This window comes from Procambarus clarkii, chromosome 8, assembly GCF_040958095.1.
Source record: "Procambarus clarkii isolate CNS0578487 chromosome 8, FALCON_Pclarkii_2.0, whole genome shotgun sequence".
Taxonomy (NCBI): Eukaryota; Metazoa; Arthropoda; class Malacostraca; order Decapoda; family Cambaridae; genus Procambarus; species Procambarus clarkii.
This window is the reverse complement of record NC_091157.1, coordinates 46235835-46256714: the sequence shown is the minus strand read 5'-3', so window position 1 is coordinate 46256714 and position 20880 is coordinate 46235835. Positions and strand designations below refer to the sequence as shown.

Here is a 20880-nt window from a genome sequence, read left to right as displayed (position 1 = left end):
ATTGCAAGGGGGGGGGGGAGTGTCATAGGCTGGTCCGGGTCGACCTCTGTGTTTCTCGAAGATGTAGTGGTTCCTGTTGTGACTCCCAGCAAATTGTAGTTTCATTTTGCAAAATGGTTTTTTGACAGTTTTTCAGCTGATGCATTTTCTAAGAGAGATATGGGAAAGAAGAGGAGAGGGAAGAAGACAGGAGGTGAGGAATGAGGGGAGAGCGGAAGAGAGATGAAAAGGGGGAAGAGCTGGAGAGAATGACAGTCAGCGAATGGGAGGAGAGAGAGTAAGAAGAGTAGAGTGCAGGGAGGGAGGGAAAATGAAAAGTGTTAGAGGGGGTGAGATAACGGGAAGAGGGAGAGGAGTGAGAAGGAGGAAGTCGGGGTGGGAGAAGGTAACAGAGGGAAGGGAAGTGAAGGGGAGAAAGACCCGGGTATCACCGAATATACCGTATAATAACATATCACACAAATGTAAGGAAAAGTTTACTTATAAATACTGTCGAGAGCTAAGAACCTTAATTCATGAAAAGAGTGAAAACCTTGTCAAATGACTAAAGAAATTAATGAATGGAAAATAACGAAAACAATTTTCAAGGCGATGACAGGTAGGGCAATTGATACCATGAACTCACCTGAGTGTATTAACAAGAAACATGAAATAAAATAATATCAACCGCAATATCCTATTTAAAGAATGCCATACATTAAGTTATCAATATTTAATGCCTTTGTTGCAGTACTGACAATATTGGGTGACAATGCTACTCTTGAAGAGTGATAATCAGATGATGATAGACTACACTTGTGCTTTAATAATAGACAACACTTTCACCTGAGTAACATCTGATACATTGAGTCCTGCTAGATTTTTGGAGGCCAAGAAAACAATCAGGATCTTATGGAGGCGTTGTTGCTAGACTTACGACTTTCCAAAGGAGCTTCTGGCACAGGATGATCACTCATCAATATCACATTGGTCAGGAAGGTTCAGAAACCATCTTTTTTTGAGAAATATACGCACAACTTCTGGAACGACTTGAGATATAGATTTGTTAGGAAAGAAAGAACACATAATAACCTATTTCTAATCAAAACGCACTAGAGGTAAGACAGAAGGAACATACAGACTACATCTTAAGTACATGAACAACGTCTAAAGTGTAGACAAAAGCTTAATGTATATCAATAGTTATGCGAGTGTTAAGACACATACTAATACATATATTACAGAGTAATTCAGTGATTAACAATAACATGGGAAATAAAATTTAACTCGGATTATTGAGGATTTCAACTGTAAAAAAAAATGAAGCTCTATCAACCAGGCCAAGATACTCGCATTAGGGATGTCTTTAAAGTATGTAACTGCTACTCAGACCGAGATTTAAACCTTCCCTGGAACACCAAGACGACTTAGAGTGATAATCCTTTCCTCTACTCTCATGTTAAGATGTTGTCGCCCAAGAGAACACGAATGTTATTGCCGAGAATGTTGTGGATTTTAGTTTACAAGCCACAGTTACCATCCTGATGCTCCAGGAAATGTTATCAAAATCTTGAAGATAACAAAACATAACTACTTGTATATGTATCTTATTGTATAGTTCTCATATATTGTTTTAATTATTTGTAACACTACTTTCAAAAGGAATTCTATAATATGCCTTCGCAACACAAGATTTTCATGCACTTTTTTGGGTTAGGATTTAATCTCATAGACGATCATTTGACTCCTAAGCTGACCCCAAGCTATGTACAGTGCTTTATTGCTGGTCCTGAAGCTGTCCTGTGTGGTGACTCAAAGACTGTCATACAGCGTTGGACTTCTTTTATACCTTTGAAAATAAACATTTTATTAACATATGAAGTTGAATTAAATTTAAGAAAGGACAATTCCAAAATGTTCCTTGTTACATAGTGATTTAATAATATGTTTTAATAATAAAGATTTTAATTCTATACAATTCACGTTACTTATAACAACATATGTCTTCTGGGCTCCGTATAAAGCACTATTAACAAATAACATTTGCAGATATATTAAATGTTTCCGCCATGCTGAGAACAAGAGGAACGTACAAATCAATCGAAAACAGAGAAATCTTACAATTTCTTTACGGTATTGAGAGCTCAAACTAAAATAAAACATTTATGTAATGATTAACATCGCTGAAGACCATCTAAGCCTGACAGTGAATGCTGCACGTAAACAACTGCGACAAAATTATTCAAACCTCAGATAAAGCAATCAATTCTAACCAGTAACATTACAACTGTATAAATGATAATTTATTGTCAGCCAAATGTTTAGAAGATAATCTTCGTCATTAGTTTTTCAAATCATATTAAGATCTTCGGCCTCACAAGCGTGGGGTCCAGGGTTCGAGACCCATACAGCCCAGGTGAATGGAAAAAAAAAAAGTTATCAGAAAAAAAATAGTAGCTGGTAATAAAATTTCACAGATTTTAACAAATTAAAATAATTCAAATATTATTAATACATAATTAAAAAAAACATCATAACAAGCTGCTTGCAAAAGACGAATTAACCAACTAACTAAAGGAACGATAATTCGGAATTGTTCAGCACTTTCTTCATAACAGCGATATGAATAGATTCCAAGATGGTAATCTTTAATCTAACAGAAGAACAATTTACTCAGTAAAATCTCTGTAGGTGAAGGGATGACCACTGGATGTTCAAGAAACGCATATTAAGGAAGAAGTACGTTGCTTTAGGGGTTAATCCTGCACGGTAAAATATATCCATATGTTTAGAGATGTTCAGAGATGTTCAGATGTTTAGTTTAGAGTTGATTAAGATGTCGATCGGCGCTCCTTACTCATCGGAGAGTACAGCTCTTAACACTTATTAAGAGTACACTTATTAACACTTATTTTAAGAGTACAACACTTCAAAAGTTTAGCCTCACCAGAAATTATATAAAAAGTAGTTGATCCGATCTTAATAATGAGTTCCAAACGCACGATGTTCTTACGGGCTCACCATAGCCCGTGCTACATGGAAATTCTAGTTCCAAATGGCTAAATCTAAAACAACAACAATTACAGCAGCAGACACACTTCAAGATGTTACACGACCAGGGATTACATCCACACCAAACATCTACCACGTACGGGCTATTCATGCCCGTGCCACCTCTTGTGGTGGCTTAATCTTCATAAATTAATCATGAGACTGCTAAAAAACACATTGAAAAACAGACCAGCGGCTAAGAATGTGTTAAAATAATACAAATTCTTATGAATATGAAATCTAATGGTAACTCTGATGCTGGATATACTAAAATAAAATTAGTTATATCGAAACACTAACAAAAGCTTGCACTTAATGTAGACTTACGGTGGGACTCAAGAAGAAGGGAAAAACGAGGGATGGGAGAAGAGCTCATTACTTCATGAATAGGTTCAGGACCTTTAGGAGCCCTAAGGTGACCTTGCCGCTCCTGTGTATATATATGCCGCCATCCACCGGCACCACCACACACCCAGCGCTGCCTTCACCACACACACACACACACGCCTCGCTTACTGCCGCGTATCTTACTGGAAGTGAAGTGATAAACGTACTGCAAGATCTTCCAAACATGGCCGGAGTGAATCAGAATGTTGTGATGATGGGTAAGAGCTGATACAGCAGCCTGCTCATAAGATTATGACCAGGACACCTTGCACAGGACACAATTGTTCTTCATCCTCAGTGAAGATGCCACCATTACTGGCATCGTCATCCTATAGTGTCACATTAGGAGATAAATTGTGTGACACGTCGCAAATATTCAACCCTGTTATAAAATATTTGTTATACGAACAGTTTTAAACACATGATTTTTTAAACCAGTATAAATTGTATATTACCTTACTTGTGCTTAATTCAGTTAATGACAAACATTTGTCCTTTGAAGCAACCTCTGAGCGGTTTTGTTTAGTTTTGTTTCAAATCACTTAGAGCCAGATTCAGAAGACAGAAGACAGAGAACTCACAATCGCTTTTACATACAGGCAAAATACTTACGTTTTTAGTACAGTAATTGATTTACAAAAAGTCTATAGCTCTTTTGTCGTTTTAAATTTAACATTATTTCTTTAAATCTTTATTTATTATATATTTACAAGGATTAATTCTAACAATGACGTTAACTTTTAAAGGAAAATGATGTATCGCATTAAAAAAATTAAGGTATTACAATTATATTGTTACATACTGTTAAGGGAAATATGTCAGTGACAACTGCGGAGGACATTCTGCACTGTACCGACATTATATTCAGTCGAACATTTCCACAATGTTCTTTTAAATAACAATTAATCAGCAAATTATGGTCTAATTTTCACATTTGGATGTTTCTTCCCCATCTGGTGTGACGGCGCTGCTCTCTCCCCGTGCTGTTCAGTCCTCCTGGGTGTGGTCAGCGCCACCTACCTCGATGGACCTCCGGCTCCGGTGTCCAACCAGATCTCCTCCGTTCGTAGCGGAGGATTTGGTGGTGGTAACGGTGGAGGTCCTGGAGGATTCGCTGGCGGAGGCCAAGGAGGTTTCGGCGGTGGCGGAAATGGCAAATATGGAGGAGGAAGTGGAGGATTCGGTGGCAGTGTGGGAGGTGGAAATGGCGGATACACTGGCGGCGGTGGAGGATTTTCCGGAGGAAGCAACGGAGGCTTCGGAGGGGGCAGCAGAGGATATGGTGGAGGCTCCGGTGACCCCATTGCTGACCTTGCGGCTGTCATTCCTGGAGGTGGTGTCCCTGGCAAAGATTACCCTATTCTGGCCTATGTCCCAAATACCGGCTTTTCCTGTGACGGTCAACTACCCGGCTACTATGCTGACACGGCCCCAGAGGCCGGATGTCAGGTGAGTTGTTCTGGGTGCTGGTGAGAGGTTAACATGGCTTAGATTACCCAAACCACTGTCGCAAATATCATAAATGTCTCATTAATATAAAATATGTCCTGAATATAGCGAGCAGTTAAGGAAGGTGAAGCTCTGAATGTTCTCTTAGTTATATAGTACTTTCTTAATGACTGGTATGATATTTGTTAAAGCTATAAATGATATCTCACATGTATCAAGACGCTATCATCACTCCCTCAGGTATTCCACATCTGCCAAGCTGGTGGAAGGATGGACTCTTTCCTCTGTCCCAACGGCACCATCTTCAACCAGCAGTACTTCGTGTGTGACTGGTGGTACAACTTTGACTGTTCCACCGCCCAGCAGTTCTACGGTCTCAACGCAGAAATAGGAAAATCAAGCTACAGTGGTGGAAACGGTAACGGCAACAGTGGCTACAGTGGCAGTGGTGGAGGATTTGGGTCTGTTGTCAACCAACAGGGACAGGGCTACAGTGGCAATGGCGGAGGATTTGGGTCTGTTGTCAACCAACAGGGACAGTTCTCTAACGGTGTTGGCGGAAGCGGAAATGTTGGTGCTCCTTCACAGTCTTACGGAGCACCGGCCATTAACGGCAACGGCAGAGGTGGCAACAGAAACCTTGGCTTCAACAGCGGTGCCGGTGGCAGGAACGGTGGCACTGGCAACCGGAATATCCAACCTCCATCTGCCCTCTATCAACTACCTACCAAATGAGCTCGAGATTTATGATGATAATTTTATGCTTTCGTTACAAATATTTATCGTCAATAAGTTATCATAGTAATTCTTTATATACGTTATAAAACCCAATTTCCTTCATGACTTCTGATAACATATATCGTTTCAAAACAGATACAAACTTCCTTATCAGATGTTGATGACATAATTTTCTACCCAAGAAGATTTATATTCATCGACTATGATAATGTTACTTAATACTAGCTGTACATACTTGCCAATTATTCTCCTCTTAGTTTAACAAATTCTGAATTATTTGCCTTAATAGGAGGTTATAGAGTGCGGTCTTACTCCGGTGCCATACGACAGAAATGAGAATTTTTATTTTATTTTACACTTGAACTACGAATAAACTTAAACATGAGCAATATTTGTTATATCTTCTACCTGCATTATCTAAGGTCTACGTGCTGGTTGCCTCAGGCACACACCATATCAGTGTGGCGGCTCCCTAAACACAGGAAACTCACTGGGGAAATAAAGAAACTAGCTGTTTTTTTATACACACACTTTGTACGCATTAGGATGAACTAGTTTCAAACGACACATCATACTGTGCTTTTACGGAAACACGCTGGTTTCTATAGACATTTGACGTACTTATTGAAACAAGCTGGTTTCTAGTGAAACGCATTGAATTTACAGACCCTAGTTGATTTCTTATAACAAACTCTATACTTGTAGAGATGGCCTGCTATCTAGAGATATACAGTGTGGTTCTGAAGATTTCCTGATTTTCTACAAACTCATCATGAACTTGTAGTGGGGATTAGTTTGTTTCTAATGTCACTGGTTATTGTAGAGATGAGCTGATATCTACGGAGTCTTTATGTGCCTTTGCAGACACATTGCATTCTACAGACTCACCGTATCACTGTGTAGACTCACTGTGTGATCAATATTCACTCAGAACAATCACCAAGAATTGTATGAGGAAGGCAGCTGCATAATATACAGCTGTAAAATATGTTTATGAGGAACGTTAAGACGCTGACTAAAAATTTTGCAAAGAAGATAATATTTTAGACATGTATCTATATTCATAAAAATCTAATGTTTGTTTATCTGTCGTTCTGTGTCCAAGGTAGGAGGACCTAAAGCTTGGGGGACTTGGGGGGGATTGGTGAAGTCTCACGCAACTTTGCATGATCATTTGGAATTGCAAGGGGGGGGGGGAATGTCATAGGCTGGTCCGGGTCGACCTCTGTGTTTCTCCCTAAGATGTAGTGGTTCCTGTTGTGACTCTCAGCAAATTGTAGTTTCATTTTGCAAAATGGTTTTTTGACAGTTTTTCAGCTGATGCATTTTCTAAGAGAGATATGGGAGAGGAGAGGAAAGAAGACAGGAAGTGAGGAATGAGGGGAGAGTGGAAGAGAGATGAAAGGGGAAGGAAAGATAAGGGAGAGAGGAATAGAGGGGGAGTGTTGATAGAGAGATGAAAAGGGGGAAGAGTTAGAGTGGCAGTCAGGGAAGGGAAGGAGAGAGAGGAAGAAGTGTGGAGTGCAGGGAGGGAAGGAAAGTGAAATGAGATGGAGGGGGTGAGATAAGGAGAAGAGGGAGAGGAGTGAGAAGGAGGAAGTCGGGGTGGGAGGAGGTAACAGAGGGAAGGGAAGTGAAGGGGAAGAAAGACCCGGGTATTGCCGAATATACCATATATAATAAATCACAGAAACTTAAGGAAGAGTTTAATTATAAATACTGTCGAGAGCTAAGAACCTTAATTCATGAAGAGAGTGAAAACATGTCAAATGACTTAAGAAATTAATGACTGGAAAATAACGAATACAATTTTCAAAGCGATGACAGAAAGGTTAATTAATACCATGAATTCACCTGAGTGAATTAACAAGAAATATGAAATAAAAAAATATCAACCAAAATATAATATTTAAAGAATGCCATACATAGAGTTTTCAACAGATAAAACCTTTGCAGCAGTAATGACAATATTGGGTAACGATGCTACTTTGGAAAGGATACAAGCAGATGATGATAGACTACATTTGTGATTTGTTAATAGATAACACTTTCACCTGAGTAACATCTGATACGGTCAATCCTACTAGGTTTTTGGAGTCCAAGAAAACAATCTGGATCTTATGGAGGTCAAGTTGCTAGATTTAAGAGATCACGTTCCGACAGAAGTTATTCTGGTAGACTTAGGACTACCCAGAAGAGCTTCTTGCATAGGATGATCACTACATTGGTCAGGAAGGTTCGGAACCATAAGTTTTTGAGAAACATATTCACAACTTCTGGAACGACTTGGGATATAGACTTGTTAGGAAAGAAAGAACACAATAATAACCTATTTCTAATCAAAACGCACTAGAGTTAAGACAAAAGGAACATACAAACTACATCTTAAGTACATGAACAACGTCTGAAGTGTAGACTAATTCTTAATGTATATTAATAGTAATGTGAGTGTTAAGACACATACTAATACATTTAAAACAGGTAATTCAGTGATTACAATAACGTGAGAAATATAATTTATCTCGGATTATTGAGGATATGATCTGTAAAAAAATATGAAGCTCTATCAACCAGGCCAAGATACTCGCATTAGGGATGACTTTAAAGTATGCAACTGCTACTCTGACTGAGATTTAAACCTTCCCTAAACACCAAGACAACTTAGGGTGATAATCCTTTCCTCTACTCTCATGTTAAGATGTTGTCATTCAAGAGAACAAAAATATTACTGTCGAGTATGTTGGGGATTTCTGTTTACAAGACACAGATATTATCATGAAGCTCCAGGAAATGTTATCAAAACCTTGAAGATAACAAAACATAACTACTTGTGTATGTATCTTATTGTATAGTTCTCATATGTTGTTTTAATTATTTGTAACACTACTTTCAAAAGGAATTCTATAATATGCCTTCCCAACACAAGATTTTCATGCATTTTTTTTTGGGGGGGGGGGTGGGGAGATTTAATCTCATAGACGATCATTTGACTCCTAAGCTGACCCCAAGCTATGTACAGTGCTTTATTGCTGGTCCTGAATCTGTCCTGTGTGGTGAGTCAAAGACTTCCATACAGCTTTAGACTTCTTTTATACCTTTGAAAATAAACATTTTATTAACATATGAAGTTGAAGTAAATTTAAGAAAGGACAATCCCAAAATGTTCTGTGTTACATAGTGATTTGATTATATGTTTTAACAATAAAGATTTTAATTCTATACTATTATAACATATTATATATATATATATATATATATATATATATATATATATATATATATATATATATATATATATATATATATATTAAATGTCTCCGTCATGCTGAGAACAAGAGGAACGCACAAATCAATCGAAAACCGAGAAATCTTACAATTTCTTTGTGGTGTTGAGAACTCAAACTAAAATAAAATATTTATGTAATGATTAACACCGCTGAAGACCATCTAAGCATGACAGTGAATGCTACATGTAAACAATTGCGACAAAATTATTCAAACCGCAGATAAAGCAATAAGCTCTAACCAGTAAAATTTCAATTGTATAAATGATAACTTCATTTATTGTCAACCAAATGTTCAGGAAATAATTTCCGTCATAAGTTCTTCAAATTTAAAACAAATTATTATCAGAAAAAGTAGCAGATGGTAATAAATTTCACAGTTTTTTTATTAATAAAATAATTAAAATATTATTAATACAAAATTAAAAAAAAACTCATAACAAGCTGCTTGCAAAAGACGAATTAGTTAATAAACAAAAGAAACGATAATTCGGAGGAGTTGTTCATCACTTTATTCGCAATAGAAATATGAATAGATTCCAAGATGGTAAACTCTAATCTAACAGAAGAAGACAAATGTATCCAGTCTCTGCAGGTGAAGGGATGACCACTGGATGTTCAAGGAACGCATATTAAGGAAGAAGTAAGTTGCTTTACGAGTAATCCTGCACGGTAAAAAATATCCATAAGTTCAAATATGTGGTGATTCAGATGTCTTCCGGCGCTCCTCACTCATCGGAAAGTACAGCTCTTAATACTTATTAGGAGTACACTTATTTCAAGAGTACTACACTTCAAAAGTTTCACCTCATCAGAAACTATATAAAAGATTACCTGATTCGATCTTTGTAATGGGTTACAAAAACATGATCGAACACTTTACGGGCTCACCATAGCCCGTGTAACATGGAAATTCTAGTTCTAAATGGCTAAATCTAAAACAACAACAATTACAACAGCAGACACACTTCAAGATGTTACACGACCAGGGATAATATCCACACCAAACATTTACCACCTACGGGCTATTCATGCCCGTGCCACCTCTTGTGATGGCTTAATCTTCATCAATTAATCATGAGGACTGCTAAAAACACATTGAAAAACTGACCAGCAGCTAAGAATGTGTTAAAATGATGCAAATTCTTATGAATATGAAATCTAATGGTAACCCTTATGCTGGATATACAAAAATAAAATTAGTTATATCGAGACACTAACAAAAGCTTGCACTTAATGTAGACTTACGGTGGGACTCAAGAAGAAGGGATGAACGAAGGATGGGAGAAGAGCTCATTACTTCATGAATAGGTTCAGGACCTTTAGGAGCCCTAAGGTGACTGACCTTGCCGCTCCTGTGTATATATATATGCCGCCATCCACCGGCACCACCACACACCCGGCGCTGCCTTCACCACACACACACACACACGCCTCGCTTACTGCCGCGAATCTTACTGGAAGTGAAGTGATAAACGTACTGCAAGATCTTCCAAACATGGCCGGAGTGACTCAGAATGTTGTGATGATGGGTAAGAGCTAATACAGCAGCCTGCTCATAAGATTATGACCAGGACACCTTGCACAGGACACAATTGTTCTTCATCCTCAGTGAAGATGCCACTATTAATGGCATCGTCATTCTATAGTGTCACATTAGGAGATCCGGGTGTGACACGTCGCAAATATTCAACCCTGTTTTAAAATATTTGTTATACGAACAGTTTTAAACACATGATTTTTTAAACCAGTATAAATTGTATATTACCTTACTTGTGCTTAATTCAGTTAATGACAAACATTTGTCCTTTGAAGCAACCTCTGAGCGGTTTTGTTTAGTTTTGTTTCAAATCACTTAGAGCCAGATTCAGAAGACAGAAGAGAGAGAACTCACAATCGCTTCTACATACAGGCAAAATACTTACGTTTTTAGTACAGTAATTGATTTACAAAAAGTCTATAGCTCTTTTGTCGTTTTAAATTTAACATTATTTCTTTAAATCTTTATTTATTATATATTTACAAAGATTAATTCTAACAATGACGTTAACTTTTAAAGGAAAATGATGTATCGCATTAAAAAAATTAAGGTATTACAATTATATTGTTACATATTGTTAACGGAAATATGTCAGTGACAACTGCGGAGGACATTCTGCACTGTACCGATATCATATTCAGTCGAACATTTCCACAATGTTCTTTTAAACAACAATTAATCAGCAAATTATGGTCTAATTTCCATATTTGGATGTTTCTTCCCCATCTGGTGTGACGGCGCTGCTCTCTCCCCGTGCTGTTCAGTCCTCCTGGGTGTGGTCAGCGCCACCTACCTCGATGGACCTCCGGCTCCGGTGTCCAACCAGATCTCCTCCGTTCGTAGCGGAGGATTTGGTGGTGGTAACGGTGGAGGTCCTGGAGGATTCGCTGGCGGAGGCAAAGGAGGTTTCGGCAGTGGCGGAAATGGCAAATATGGAGGAGGAAGTGGAGGATTCGGTGGCAGTGTGGGAGGTGGAAATGGCGGATACACTGGCGGCGGTGGAGGATTTTCCGGAGGAAGCAACGGAGGTTTCGGAGGGGGCAGCGGAGGATATGGTGGAGGCTCCGGTGACCCCATTGCTGACCTAGCGGCTGCCATTGGTGGAGGTGGTGTCCCTGGCAAAGATTACCCTATTCTGGCATATGTCCCAAATACCGGCTTTTCCTGTGACGGTCAACTACCCGGCTACTATGCTGACACGGCCCCAGAGGCCGGATGTCAGGTGAGTTGTTCTGGTGAAAGGTTAACATGGCTTAGATTGCCCCAACCACTGTCGCAAATATAATTAATATCTTATTAATATAGAATATTTCCTGAATATAGCGAGCAGTTAAGGAAGGTGAAGCTCTGAATGTTCTCTTAGTTATATAGTGCTTTCTTAATGACTGGTATGATATTTGTTAAAGGTATAAATGATATCTCACATATTCCAAGACGCTATCATCACTCCCTCAGGTATTCCACATCTGCCAAGCTGGTGGAAGGATGGACTCTTTCCTCTGTCCCAACGGCACCATCTTCAACCAGCAGTACTTCGTGTGTGACTGGTGGTACAACTTTGACTGTTCCACCGCCCAGCAGTTCTACGGTCTCAACGCAGAAATAGGAAAATCAAGCTACAGTGGTGGAAACGGTAACGGCATCAGTAGCTACAGCGGTAATAGCGGAGGATTTGGTGCTGTTGTCAACCAACAGGGACAGTTCTCCAGCGGTGTCGGCGGAAGTGGGAATGTTGGTGCTCCTTCACAGTCTTACGGAGCACCGGCCATTAACGGCAACGGCAGAGGTGGCAACAGAAACCTTGGCTTCAACAGCGGTGGCGGTGGCAGGAACGGGGGCACTGGCAACCGGAATATCCAACCCCCATCTGCCCTCTATCAACTACCTACCAAATAAGCTCTTGCGTTGATTTTACGGAGCAAAATTATCTTGATTGCTATATGTTCTCGCCACATATATTGATCATCAAATAATGTTTCTGATAACTAACTATATATTTTAGAATATAATGAAGTCTCAAGTTTTGTTATTAGATTCATTGTTTGGTGGCTGATTGAAATTCACAGCTTCTTCTATTTTTTTGTACTAATATGTCATTTGTCAACGATTACAATGTTACATTAATTTTCCCTCTTCAGGAAGTATTTTACAATGGAATGTTATATTCTTGCTCCCGTGCCATACGACAGAAATGAGAATAACATTTATTTCATTTTATTTCTGCTTTGTTAATAAAATTGTAATGTAAAGCGTATAATTTTGTTTTTTTGTACCATTATGAGAACTAAGCAATTCTCAATTCATAAGGAATAATTCAAATAACTATCTTCGTCAACCGACTAAGATAGAGATTTGTTTCTTATTATCTTATAAACACTTTATAAACAGTGTTAATAAACACTGTTTTTCTCAATTAAAAATATGTGATAATATATTCTGGGTTTGTATATTACAGTGTTTACAATCACGTTAGACTTGAATGAAGTATGTTTCGAAACATAGCTTCGTACTAAGTCATATTAACGCAGCTCATCATCAAAACAATGAGCCGAGGACTCACAACGAACAATTCAGTTAATTATATCATAATTTGACTTATTGATTACTTGACCATGTTCGAAGCTATGAATCGAAACGTGTTTCGTTCAAATTAAGCTAGAATTTTAAACACTCCCTAAACCACCATAACCAAAACACCGTACCTAACCTTACATAGGTCTAACTATGTGTGAACCCAAATTATACAAAACATCAATTTATATATAAATAACTTTTATTATTATTCCCCCATGAAAGAATGATCCTGTTATCTTGATATCTGCAGCATAAACCAAATAATGACACTGAAAGTTGCGTATATCAGAAGATCACTTCAAGCTTATGGATTAAAAATTATAGCCGCATGGATTAAAAATTATACAAAGTATGGACTAACACTGTACTGGGCTGTATAGTTTTCGAGCTAAGTGCGTTCTTTACTAGAGTTCTGGGTCTCAGTTAGAGACCAGTGTGTGTTCTGGGTCTCAGTTAGAGACCAGTGAATGGTCTTGGTCTCAGGTAAATTGGTCCCAGTGACCTAGGCAACTGTTATGGGTTGCGTCATGGGTGAAGGTCCGCCGTTGACCTATATAGGGGATGGCGAATCTTTTTTGAGAGCCGAAGTGCATATAGGCGATAATCATTACAAAAAAATTATATTGCTTCCCCATAAAAAATCAAATTATTTAAAGGAGTCCTTCATAAGGCTGCTAAAGACATAAATACTGATAGAGCTTTATATTGACCTTTATCAGCCTTGTTACCCACTAATTGCTTCCTTTCTGAACTTAATTATGTTCACAATAAAGTATACCTCCTGGTTACTGTGATCTATTGCGATTTCAGTTATAACATGACAGTTGATGGCCTTAAAGCCCAGTACCAATATATAGTTGAAGGAAATGTTATAGGGCTTGCCCTTTAACCTGCTGCATGAAGGTCATGGGTTATATGGTGTTCCAGCTCATGGTCCCTGCCTTTAGTGATGATTGTTTAGATTCATAATAGGAACTATCTTCAGAGCGATTGTAACAACGTTCCATGAGACAGTTATCTTTCTTTTTCTAAACAGAAAACTTATTTTAATGACCAGAGGCTCTGGGAGAATTTTAGAGCCCCCAAGCACAGCATCAGTGCTCTTTAGAGACGTTTAGTGCCTGCAGTGCCAGAGAACTCTATTAATATGTTCTCTCTATCGCTTTTTCTAATCAACACCCACTTCTCACAACCATCTCTCAACACCACCGGTAGGGGTCTAAAACCTGTACCGACATTATACACCTCGTTCACACCATACGTGAAACACATCCTTTTTTCTCTTATTTTCGTTAAGTTAGATTCGATTAGGCAAGGTCAGATTAGGTCAGGTTGAGATTAGTGAGGTAAGACTGGATTAGGTTATATGAGATATGTTGAAAGAGGATCGTTTCTCAGATTTTAGACCCTACTCGTTCTGGGGGAGTCCCAGTGTGGCGACTTGAAGTTACAATGTACGTTGTTACAATTCTTACACGAATGTCAGGACCTGGAGGACTCAGGACCTGTAGGACTCAGGACCTGGAGGACTCAGGATCTGTAGGACTCAGGACCTGAAGGACTCAGGACCTGTAGGACTCAGGACCTGGAGGACTCAGGATCTGTAGGACTCAGGACCTGAAGGACTCAGGACCTGTAGGACTCAGGACCTGGAGGACTCAGGACCTGGAGGACTCAGGACCTGTAGGACTCAGGACCTGGAGGACTCAGGACCTGTAGGACTCAGGACCTGGAGGACTCAGGATCTGTAGGACTCAGGACCTGTAGGACTCTGTGGATCCGTGAGGGTCAGCCATAATGTATGTTGCAATGTCGGAGATCGTGGGCAGCGAAGGTGTAGTGTGAATGAAGCAGTGTTTGTACAATGATGGTAGCCCTGAGTATGTGAAGGTGTCTTCCCTTTGGCCCTGAGAGAGTGAAGATGTTGCAATGGTGATAAATGTGAGGTAGCAAAGATGTGCCCGCTGTTCCTCACCTCAGCAATGTTGAGGAAATTCAGCCAGCAAGAATCCTACCACTACTACTAATAATAATAATAAATAAATAAAAATAATTATGATAATAATAATAATATAAAATATGATAATAATATAAAATATGATAATAATAATATTAAAATTCATCAAGAAACAATATTAATAACAGTAGTGCTAACGTCAATTATTCCAACAGACCAAAGGCGGGACAAGTATGCTCACTACTGCGCTACAAATCCCTCTTTTGTGTTCGTAAATTGACATGGTTAACCAGAATTATAATGGGATCATACTGTTACATACTTTAAAACACGCGAAGTCAATCTCATAATTTACAAAATCACGACTTACCTGGTCACTGAGATGGACCAGGAGAGCGTGAATACGTGACCTGAGTGTATATAGTGAAGGGTGTTAATCTTATGTGTATCTGTAGGGGCCTCGCCACGACTCTCCCCCTGACCATTCCTCCACTGTATAAAAGGCAGGACTGCTGTGTGATGTTCACCATAGCCTTCTCCCTCTCTGACCAAGCAGGTACTTCTAGCTCCTAGAAGCACTCACTGGCGTTGGAACAGTCGTAATCAAGAGGAGTTCATCCCGTCTTAGATATGGACGGCAAGATTCTGGTGCTGGGTAAGAATATTCAACTCTCGTAGCATGTCGTTAACAACTTCATACCCTTGTGGGTCTAGAAACTGCTCACTCGATGAAGTTCTAAGATTTTAAAAAATATATATTTATAATTAACGTAAAGATATATGTATTAAAAAATGTAAAAAAAAATTTGTTCCTGGGGGTAGGAAGTGTTTTTGTTAATTCGTTATGCCTATAAAGTGTAGAGAATAGCTATTATTTCCCCCTCAGACTTTGCTTTGACCGCTGCCTAAGACAGTTAAAGGAAAATGTCTTGAAGGCTGCAGACTTCTTATCTACAGCTGTGATAACTCTTGCACTGGACACAGCTATGCACGTCTGATGCAAGGGATAGTCATTTGGTGCCCAGTCACTCCTTACATTATCGTCCTCAAATCACTCCTTCCAATAACAAATGCTGTTTGTCAACTAAAAATAAATTAGTATTAAGTTTTGTTTACAGTTTTCCTTAGCAATTAAAATATCGTTTGTGCTTTCGTACGTTTCAAGTAAAAAGCTCTTAACTTACTGCAGGCGATGAGTCACAATAACGTGGCTGAAGTAGCTTGACCAGACCACACACTAGAAGGTGAAGGGACGACGACGTGTTGGTCAGTCCTGGACCATTCTCACGACAATCGACTTGAAAATGGTCCAGGACGGACCGAAACGTCGTCGTCCCTTCACCTTCAAGTGTGTGGTCTGGTCAAACTCTTAACTTACTGTTAGCCGGAGCCGGTTTCTAACGTTCCTCATTGGTTCTTTCTTCTCAGTCGTGATCGGGGTGGTCAGCGGTGACTACCTCAGCGACTTCCAGGTTCCAGCGCAGAACCAGTTGTCTCTCGTTGCTGACTTCAACGGAGGAGCCCGTAGAACTCCTCTTACAAACGGTGGCTACAACACCAACGGTGTTACCACAGGTGGATTTCCAGGTATCAGTGGCACAAGAGGTGCCTTTGGAACCAATACTGGTGAAGGTGGAGGCCTGAAGACCAGCGGCACCACACTTGGTGGAACTTTCTTGCCCAGAGTCATCGGTGTAGGAGATGCTGGATTTGGAGGAAATCGACAGACTCTGGAGTTCGATGGTAGGGACCCGATTGCTGAGCTTCAGGAGGCCCTCGGTGGAGTAGGCGTCCCCGACGAAGACTATCCCATCCTCTTCTCTGTCCCCAACACCGAGTTCTCCTGCGATGGTCTGCTACCTGGGTATTACGCTGACACCAGCGAGCAAGCTCGCTGCCAGGTAAGCCTTGTTGATACACTAAGGTCACATGTCAATTGTAGCCACTAGCAACGGTTAGTATGTTATAAGAACATAAGAACAAAGGTAACTGCAGAAGGCCTATTGGCCCATACGAAGCAGCTTCTATTTATTTCCACCCAAACCCACTCATATACATGTCCATGTATATGGATATGTATATGAGTGCATAATGTATATGGACATTATGCACCTCGTATGCATCTTTCGAGTAATAGCACACAAATAATTACAAAGAGAACGAAAGGTCGTAATCAGACTACAGTGAATGTTATTTGACATTGGTTTTTACAATATAACTGTATGCCTTTTCATTCACGTGGACACTCGGAGCCTCGAACCGCCGACCTCATAGACAGTAACTATAACAGAACACTGCTTGCTCTCAAAATACATTGCAGCCTCCAAAAATAACAGTGCTTGTAGCAACTATTCATTGAATGCCCAAAGTGGCATCTTTTATCCCCAAAAAATTCACTTTATGTAGTCTGTTTTTTTAATGCTTGAAATGACATGTTAAAAGTGGAATAGTAACCATTACTAACTAATCTAACCTCTCCTAGGCCTAAATATGTTATCCTAGGTCTAATTTACGTAATGGTAGGCCAGATTAGTACATATACGGGCTAGAATTACGGGCTAGTAGCCTAGCCCGTAGCCTAGCTACGGGCTAGGCTACGAGAGTTTGGGTTTGGTTTTTGCGTACCTTAGCGTGCCAACCACAAAATTAATAGTAAATGACGTGGGTTTATGTTGGTAGAACAGTTGTCTTTGCTAGAGTTGAAATAAATCAATAATGATCGTTAATGATCAATGAAAGTTAGTTGCAGAATGATCCTATGTCGACAGCCTATAGGCTTAACGTGTGATAAAATTTGTCTTGATTGAACAAAACTGCAGGTGTGGTGAGAATTAACAATTATTTTAAGAGAAAAACTAAAAAATGAAGTAGTTTTCGGTCATATGTTTTAATGTTTGTTTCCACAGGTGTTTCACATATGTCAGGACAAAGGGAAGATCAGCTCTTTCCTCTGTCCCAACGGCACCATCTTCAACCAGCAGTACTTCGTGTGTGACTGGTGGTACAACTTCGACTGTTCCACCGCCCAGCAGTTCTACGGTCTCAACGCTCAGATCGGTCAAGATATCAGCAGTGTCAACAGCTTTGGCTCTGCATCATCCTCCCAAGATTCATTTTCCTTCCTTGGTAATGGCAACGTCAACAATGCATCTCCTTCAACAGAGAATCAAGTGTCACAGGTTTCAGCATCAAACCAACAGGGATCTTTCTCTGATCTCACAGCTGGAGCGGGAAGTAATGGTTTCACGGCATCTACTCACCAGATTTCTTCAGAAAAATTTGCCTCAGCAACAGACCAACGAACGAGTTCTATATTTGCTCTTACTGTTGGTGATGGTAACAAGGATGTTCCCTCCGTTTATTACGGAATCCCGAGTAGCAACAAAGGTAACTCTGACAGCCGTTTCATCCAAAAACCTTTGCAGAAAGGAGGCAGCACAAGAGCTCCAAATGGAGGCATATCCACAGGTTTTACTGGGTCTAATGTGCAGACTCCATTCGACAAGTTTAGCTCAGCAACACACCAACAAGGTTCTTTTTCTGCTCCTACTTTTGGTGCAGGTAACAATGATCGTCCTTCTCCGTATTATGGAACCCCAGGTAGCATCAAGGTTAACTTTGGTACCAGTACTAATGAGAAACCTGCACCGAGAAGAGGCAATACAAGAATAACAAATGTAAGCACGACTAGCGGTTTACCTGGGACCAATACTCTGGCACCTTCAGACAGGTTCGGTTCAGCAACAGCCCAGCACGGCTCTTTCTCTGCCTTCAGTGTTGGGGTCAGGAACCCAAATGCTCCTTCCTCTAAGGACGGAAACACAAGTGTCGGTAATGGTCAGTTTGAAGCCAGCACCAACCAGAAAGTTGTGTCGAGAAAAGACAACATAAGAGCTGGAGATAGTAGCAGGAACCGTGAGTTTATCAGGATAAATAACCAGGTTCCATCTGGCCTATATCAAGCTCCTGGACAATAAGTGTTCTATATATGGTCATGTAAGCTTTAAGTTAATATTTCTTTTTCATTAGCATTTAAAAAATAAATAAAAAAAACATAATTAAATGTACGTATTTAAACTGATGTTTATTTCCCACCTAAAATTTAATAATTTATATTTCATTGAATATTGAGCGTACCTCGTTGAATTTTTTTAAATGGGATTTTTTTTCTGTCTGTTTTTCTGTTTCTTCCTTTCTGTTACTGTCTGTCTGTCTGCATGACTATTTCTCTCTCCTATCAGGGCACTCACGACTAACTTTAAAGAACAATTCCATGTTCGATCTCTTAGTACTCACCTAATTGAGCTTGCGAGGGCAGAGCTTTGGCTCTTTGGCCCCACCTCTCCACTGTCAATCAACTGGTGTACTTTTCTAAGTGTGATTATCACCATTTCTTCATGAATTTGTCACATCTAGGAAATTCATCTTTCCTTGAGTCTTCATCTCGCAAGTGTAACTAAGCATACAACTTCACTTGAAGGCTTCCTTAATATTGTAGCAAACGTTCCATATCTAGCATTTGCCAACAGTAATCATCAACAATCATACAGTCGGCTTAATATTAAAGTTCAAGTCAATAAGGAATTTCTCTTCGATGGTATCCATGTAAAAATTCGCAAATAAAACATTCAAGACCTTCAGAACTCGGTTGTTGTTGTTTTAGATTTAGCTACTTAGAACGAAATGTCCATGTAGCACGGGCTATGGTGAGCCCAGTACTCGGGAAAGGTTCCTCTTTTATACAGATATGGGCCGGGAAGGTGGCCAAACATGGCCTGGGGACGTTGGTCAGAGAGCCAAACTTAATTTACTTAAATTAGTCACCGTTATTCCATCTTGATCTCAGATTTCATTTCATATATATATATATACATATATATATATATATATATATATATATATATATATATATATATATATATATATATATATATATATATATATATATACATATATATATATATATATATATATGTCGTACCTAGTAGCCAGAACTCACTTCTCAGCCTACTATGCAAGGCCCGATTTGCCTAATAAGCCAAGTTTTCCTGAATTAATATATTTTCTCTAATTTTTTTCTTATGAAATGATAAAGCTACCCATTTCATTATGTATGAGGTCAATTGTTTTTTATTGGAGATAAAATTAAAGTAGATATCTGAAGGAACCTAACCAACCCTACCTAACCTATCTTTATAGGTTAGGTTAGGTTAGGTAGCCGAAAAAGTTAGGTTAGGTTAGGTTAGGTAGGTTAGGTCGTCGAAAAACAATTAATTCATGAAAACTTGGCTTATTAGGCAAATCAGGCCTTGCATAGTAGGCTGAGAAGTGAGTTCTGGCTACTAGGTACGACATATATATATATATATATATATATATATATATATATATATATATATATATATATATATATATATATATATATATATATATATATATATATATATGTATAGTATTCTCCATATCTCAGCTTTTAATTTGTCCTTATACTGTATTTCCATGTTCGTTATTCTTTTGTGTTTTCCCCCGAAAGGGCACTGCGTTGCTTTTAATCATAGAACCCCCTGGATTTACGTTTTCTGTATTACACGCAATCTGCTACATTTTCTTTTATTTTTTTTCTGGATTCTTGGGTACCCAAATATATTTCTATTACTGGTATTCTTACGTTTCCAATGTTTCGGATATGGATCACAGAACTAAAAAAAAGAATGAAAAATTCATCACCACCGAATATCCTTAAGGTTACCACATTTCTTATGTGTCTGCCATATTTCCATCTTTCCTTCATCTTGTACCAATGATCCAAATGTTGTCATCCGCATTTTGACCTTCTTCGGCCGTTCATACCGGATTCCTCGTATGGAATACCAATATTTATCTCGAGGCTATCTACTATCTACTAGAGCGCTACTATCTAC

At 39.1% G+C, this 20880-nt stretch overlaps 4 protein-coding genes across 4 annotated transcripts in view; 3 read left to right on the top strand and 1 right to left on the bottom strand.

Moving 5' to 3' along the window:
• The window catches only part of LOC123759808 (uncharacterized), a 99171-nt gene extending 88824 nt beyond the window's left edge, over positions 1-10347 (bottom strand). The window contains exon 1 of the mRNA XM_069317928.1: positions 10137-10347. The gene's annotated coding sequence lies outside the window, so the exon portion shown is untranslated. The remainder of the gene's footprint in view (positions 1-10136) is intronic.
• Positions 3500-5993, top strand: LOC138359149 (uncharacterized). Its single transcript, XM_069317940.1, has 3 exons — positions 3500-3635; positions 4409-4866; positions 5107-5993. Exons 1-3 carry the CDS (start codon positions 3602-3604, stop codon positions 5599-5601), a joined length of 987 nt encoding a protein of 328 aa, XP_069174041.1. The 5' UTR covers positions 3500-3601; the 3' UTR covers positions 5602-5993.
• Positions 10143-12682, top strand: LOC123759874 (eggshell protein 1-like). The gene is made up of 3 exons (XM_045745124.2): positions 10143-10420; positions 11193-11650; positions 11884-12682. The coding sequence occupies exons 1-3, from the start codon at positions 10192-10194 to the stop codon at positions 12322-12324; spliced, it is 1128 nt and encodes a 375-aa protein (XP_045601080.2). The 5' UTR covers positions 10143-10191; the 3' UTR covers positions 12325-12682.
• Positions 12683-14799: 2117 nt separating this feature from the next.
• LOC138359430 (uncharacterized) lies at positions 14800-18936 on the top strand. The gene is made up of 3 exons (XM_069318573.1): positions 14800-14843; positions 16344-16860; positions 17866-18936. The coding sequence occupies exons 1-3, from the start codon at positions 14800-14802 to the stop codon at positions 18934-18936; spliced, it is 1632 nt and encodes a 543-aa protein (XP_069174674.1).
• Positions 18937-20880: the final 1944 nt, after the last annotated feature.

What these genes read in the sequence shown, in the direction of transcription:
- LOC138359430 (XM_069318573.1), top strand. Translation starts at nt 14,800, where the DNA reads ATGTATGTTGCAATGTCGGAGATCGTGGGCAGCGAAGGTGTAGT. An exon ending in GTGGGCAGCGAAGGTGTAGT is followed by an intron (nt 14,844 to 16,343) that starts GTGAATGAAGCA and finishes ACTTACTGTTAG; the next exon opens with CCGGAGCCGGTTTCTAACGT. An exon ending in GCGAGCAAGCTCGCTGCCAG is followed by an intron (nt 16,861 to 17,865) that starts GTAAGCCTTGTT and finishes TTGTTTCCACAG; the next exon opens with GTGTTTCACATATGTCAGGA.
- LOC138359149 (XM_069317940.1), top strand. Translation starts at nt 3,602, where the DNA reads ATGGCCGGAGTGAATCAGAATGTTGTGATGATGG. An exon ending in TCAGAATGTTGTGATGATGG is followed by an intron (nt 3,636 to 4,408) that starts GTAAGAGCTGAT and finishes CGTGCTGTTCAG; the next exon opens with TCCTCCTGGGTGTGGTCAGC. An exon ending in CCCCAGAGGCCGGATGTCAG is followed by an intron (nt 4,867 to 5,106) that starts GTGAGTTGTTCT and finishes TCACTCCCTCAG; the next exon opens with GTATTCCACATCTGCCAAGC.
- LOC123759874 (XM_045745124.2), top strand. Translation starts at nt 10,192, where the DNA reads ATGAATAGGTTCAGGACCTTTAGGAGCCCTAAGGTGACTGACCTTGCC. An exon ending in TCAGAATGTTGTGATGATGG is followed by an intron (nt 10,421 to 11,192) that starts GTAAGAGCTAAT and finishes CGTGCTGTTCAG; the next exon opens with TCCTCCTGGGTGTGGTCAGC. An exon ending in CCCCAGAGGCCGGATGTCAG is followed by an intron (nt 11,651 to 11,883) that starts GTGAGTTGTTCT and finishes TCACTCCCTCAG; the next exon opens with GTATTCCACATCTGCCAAGC.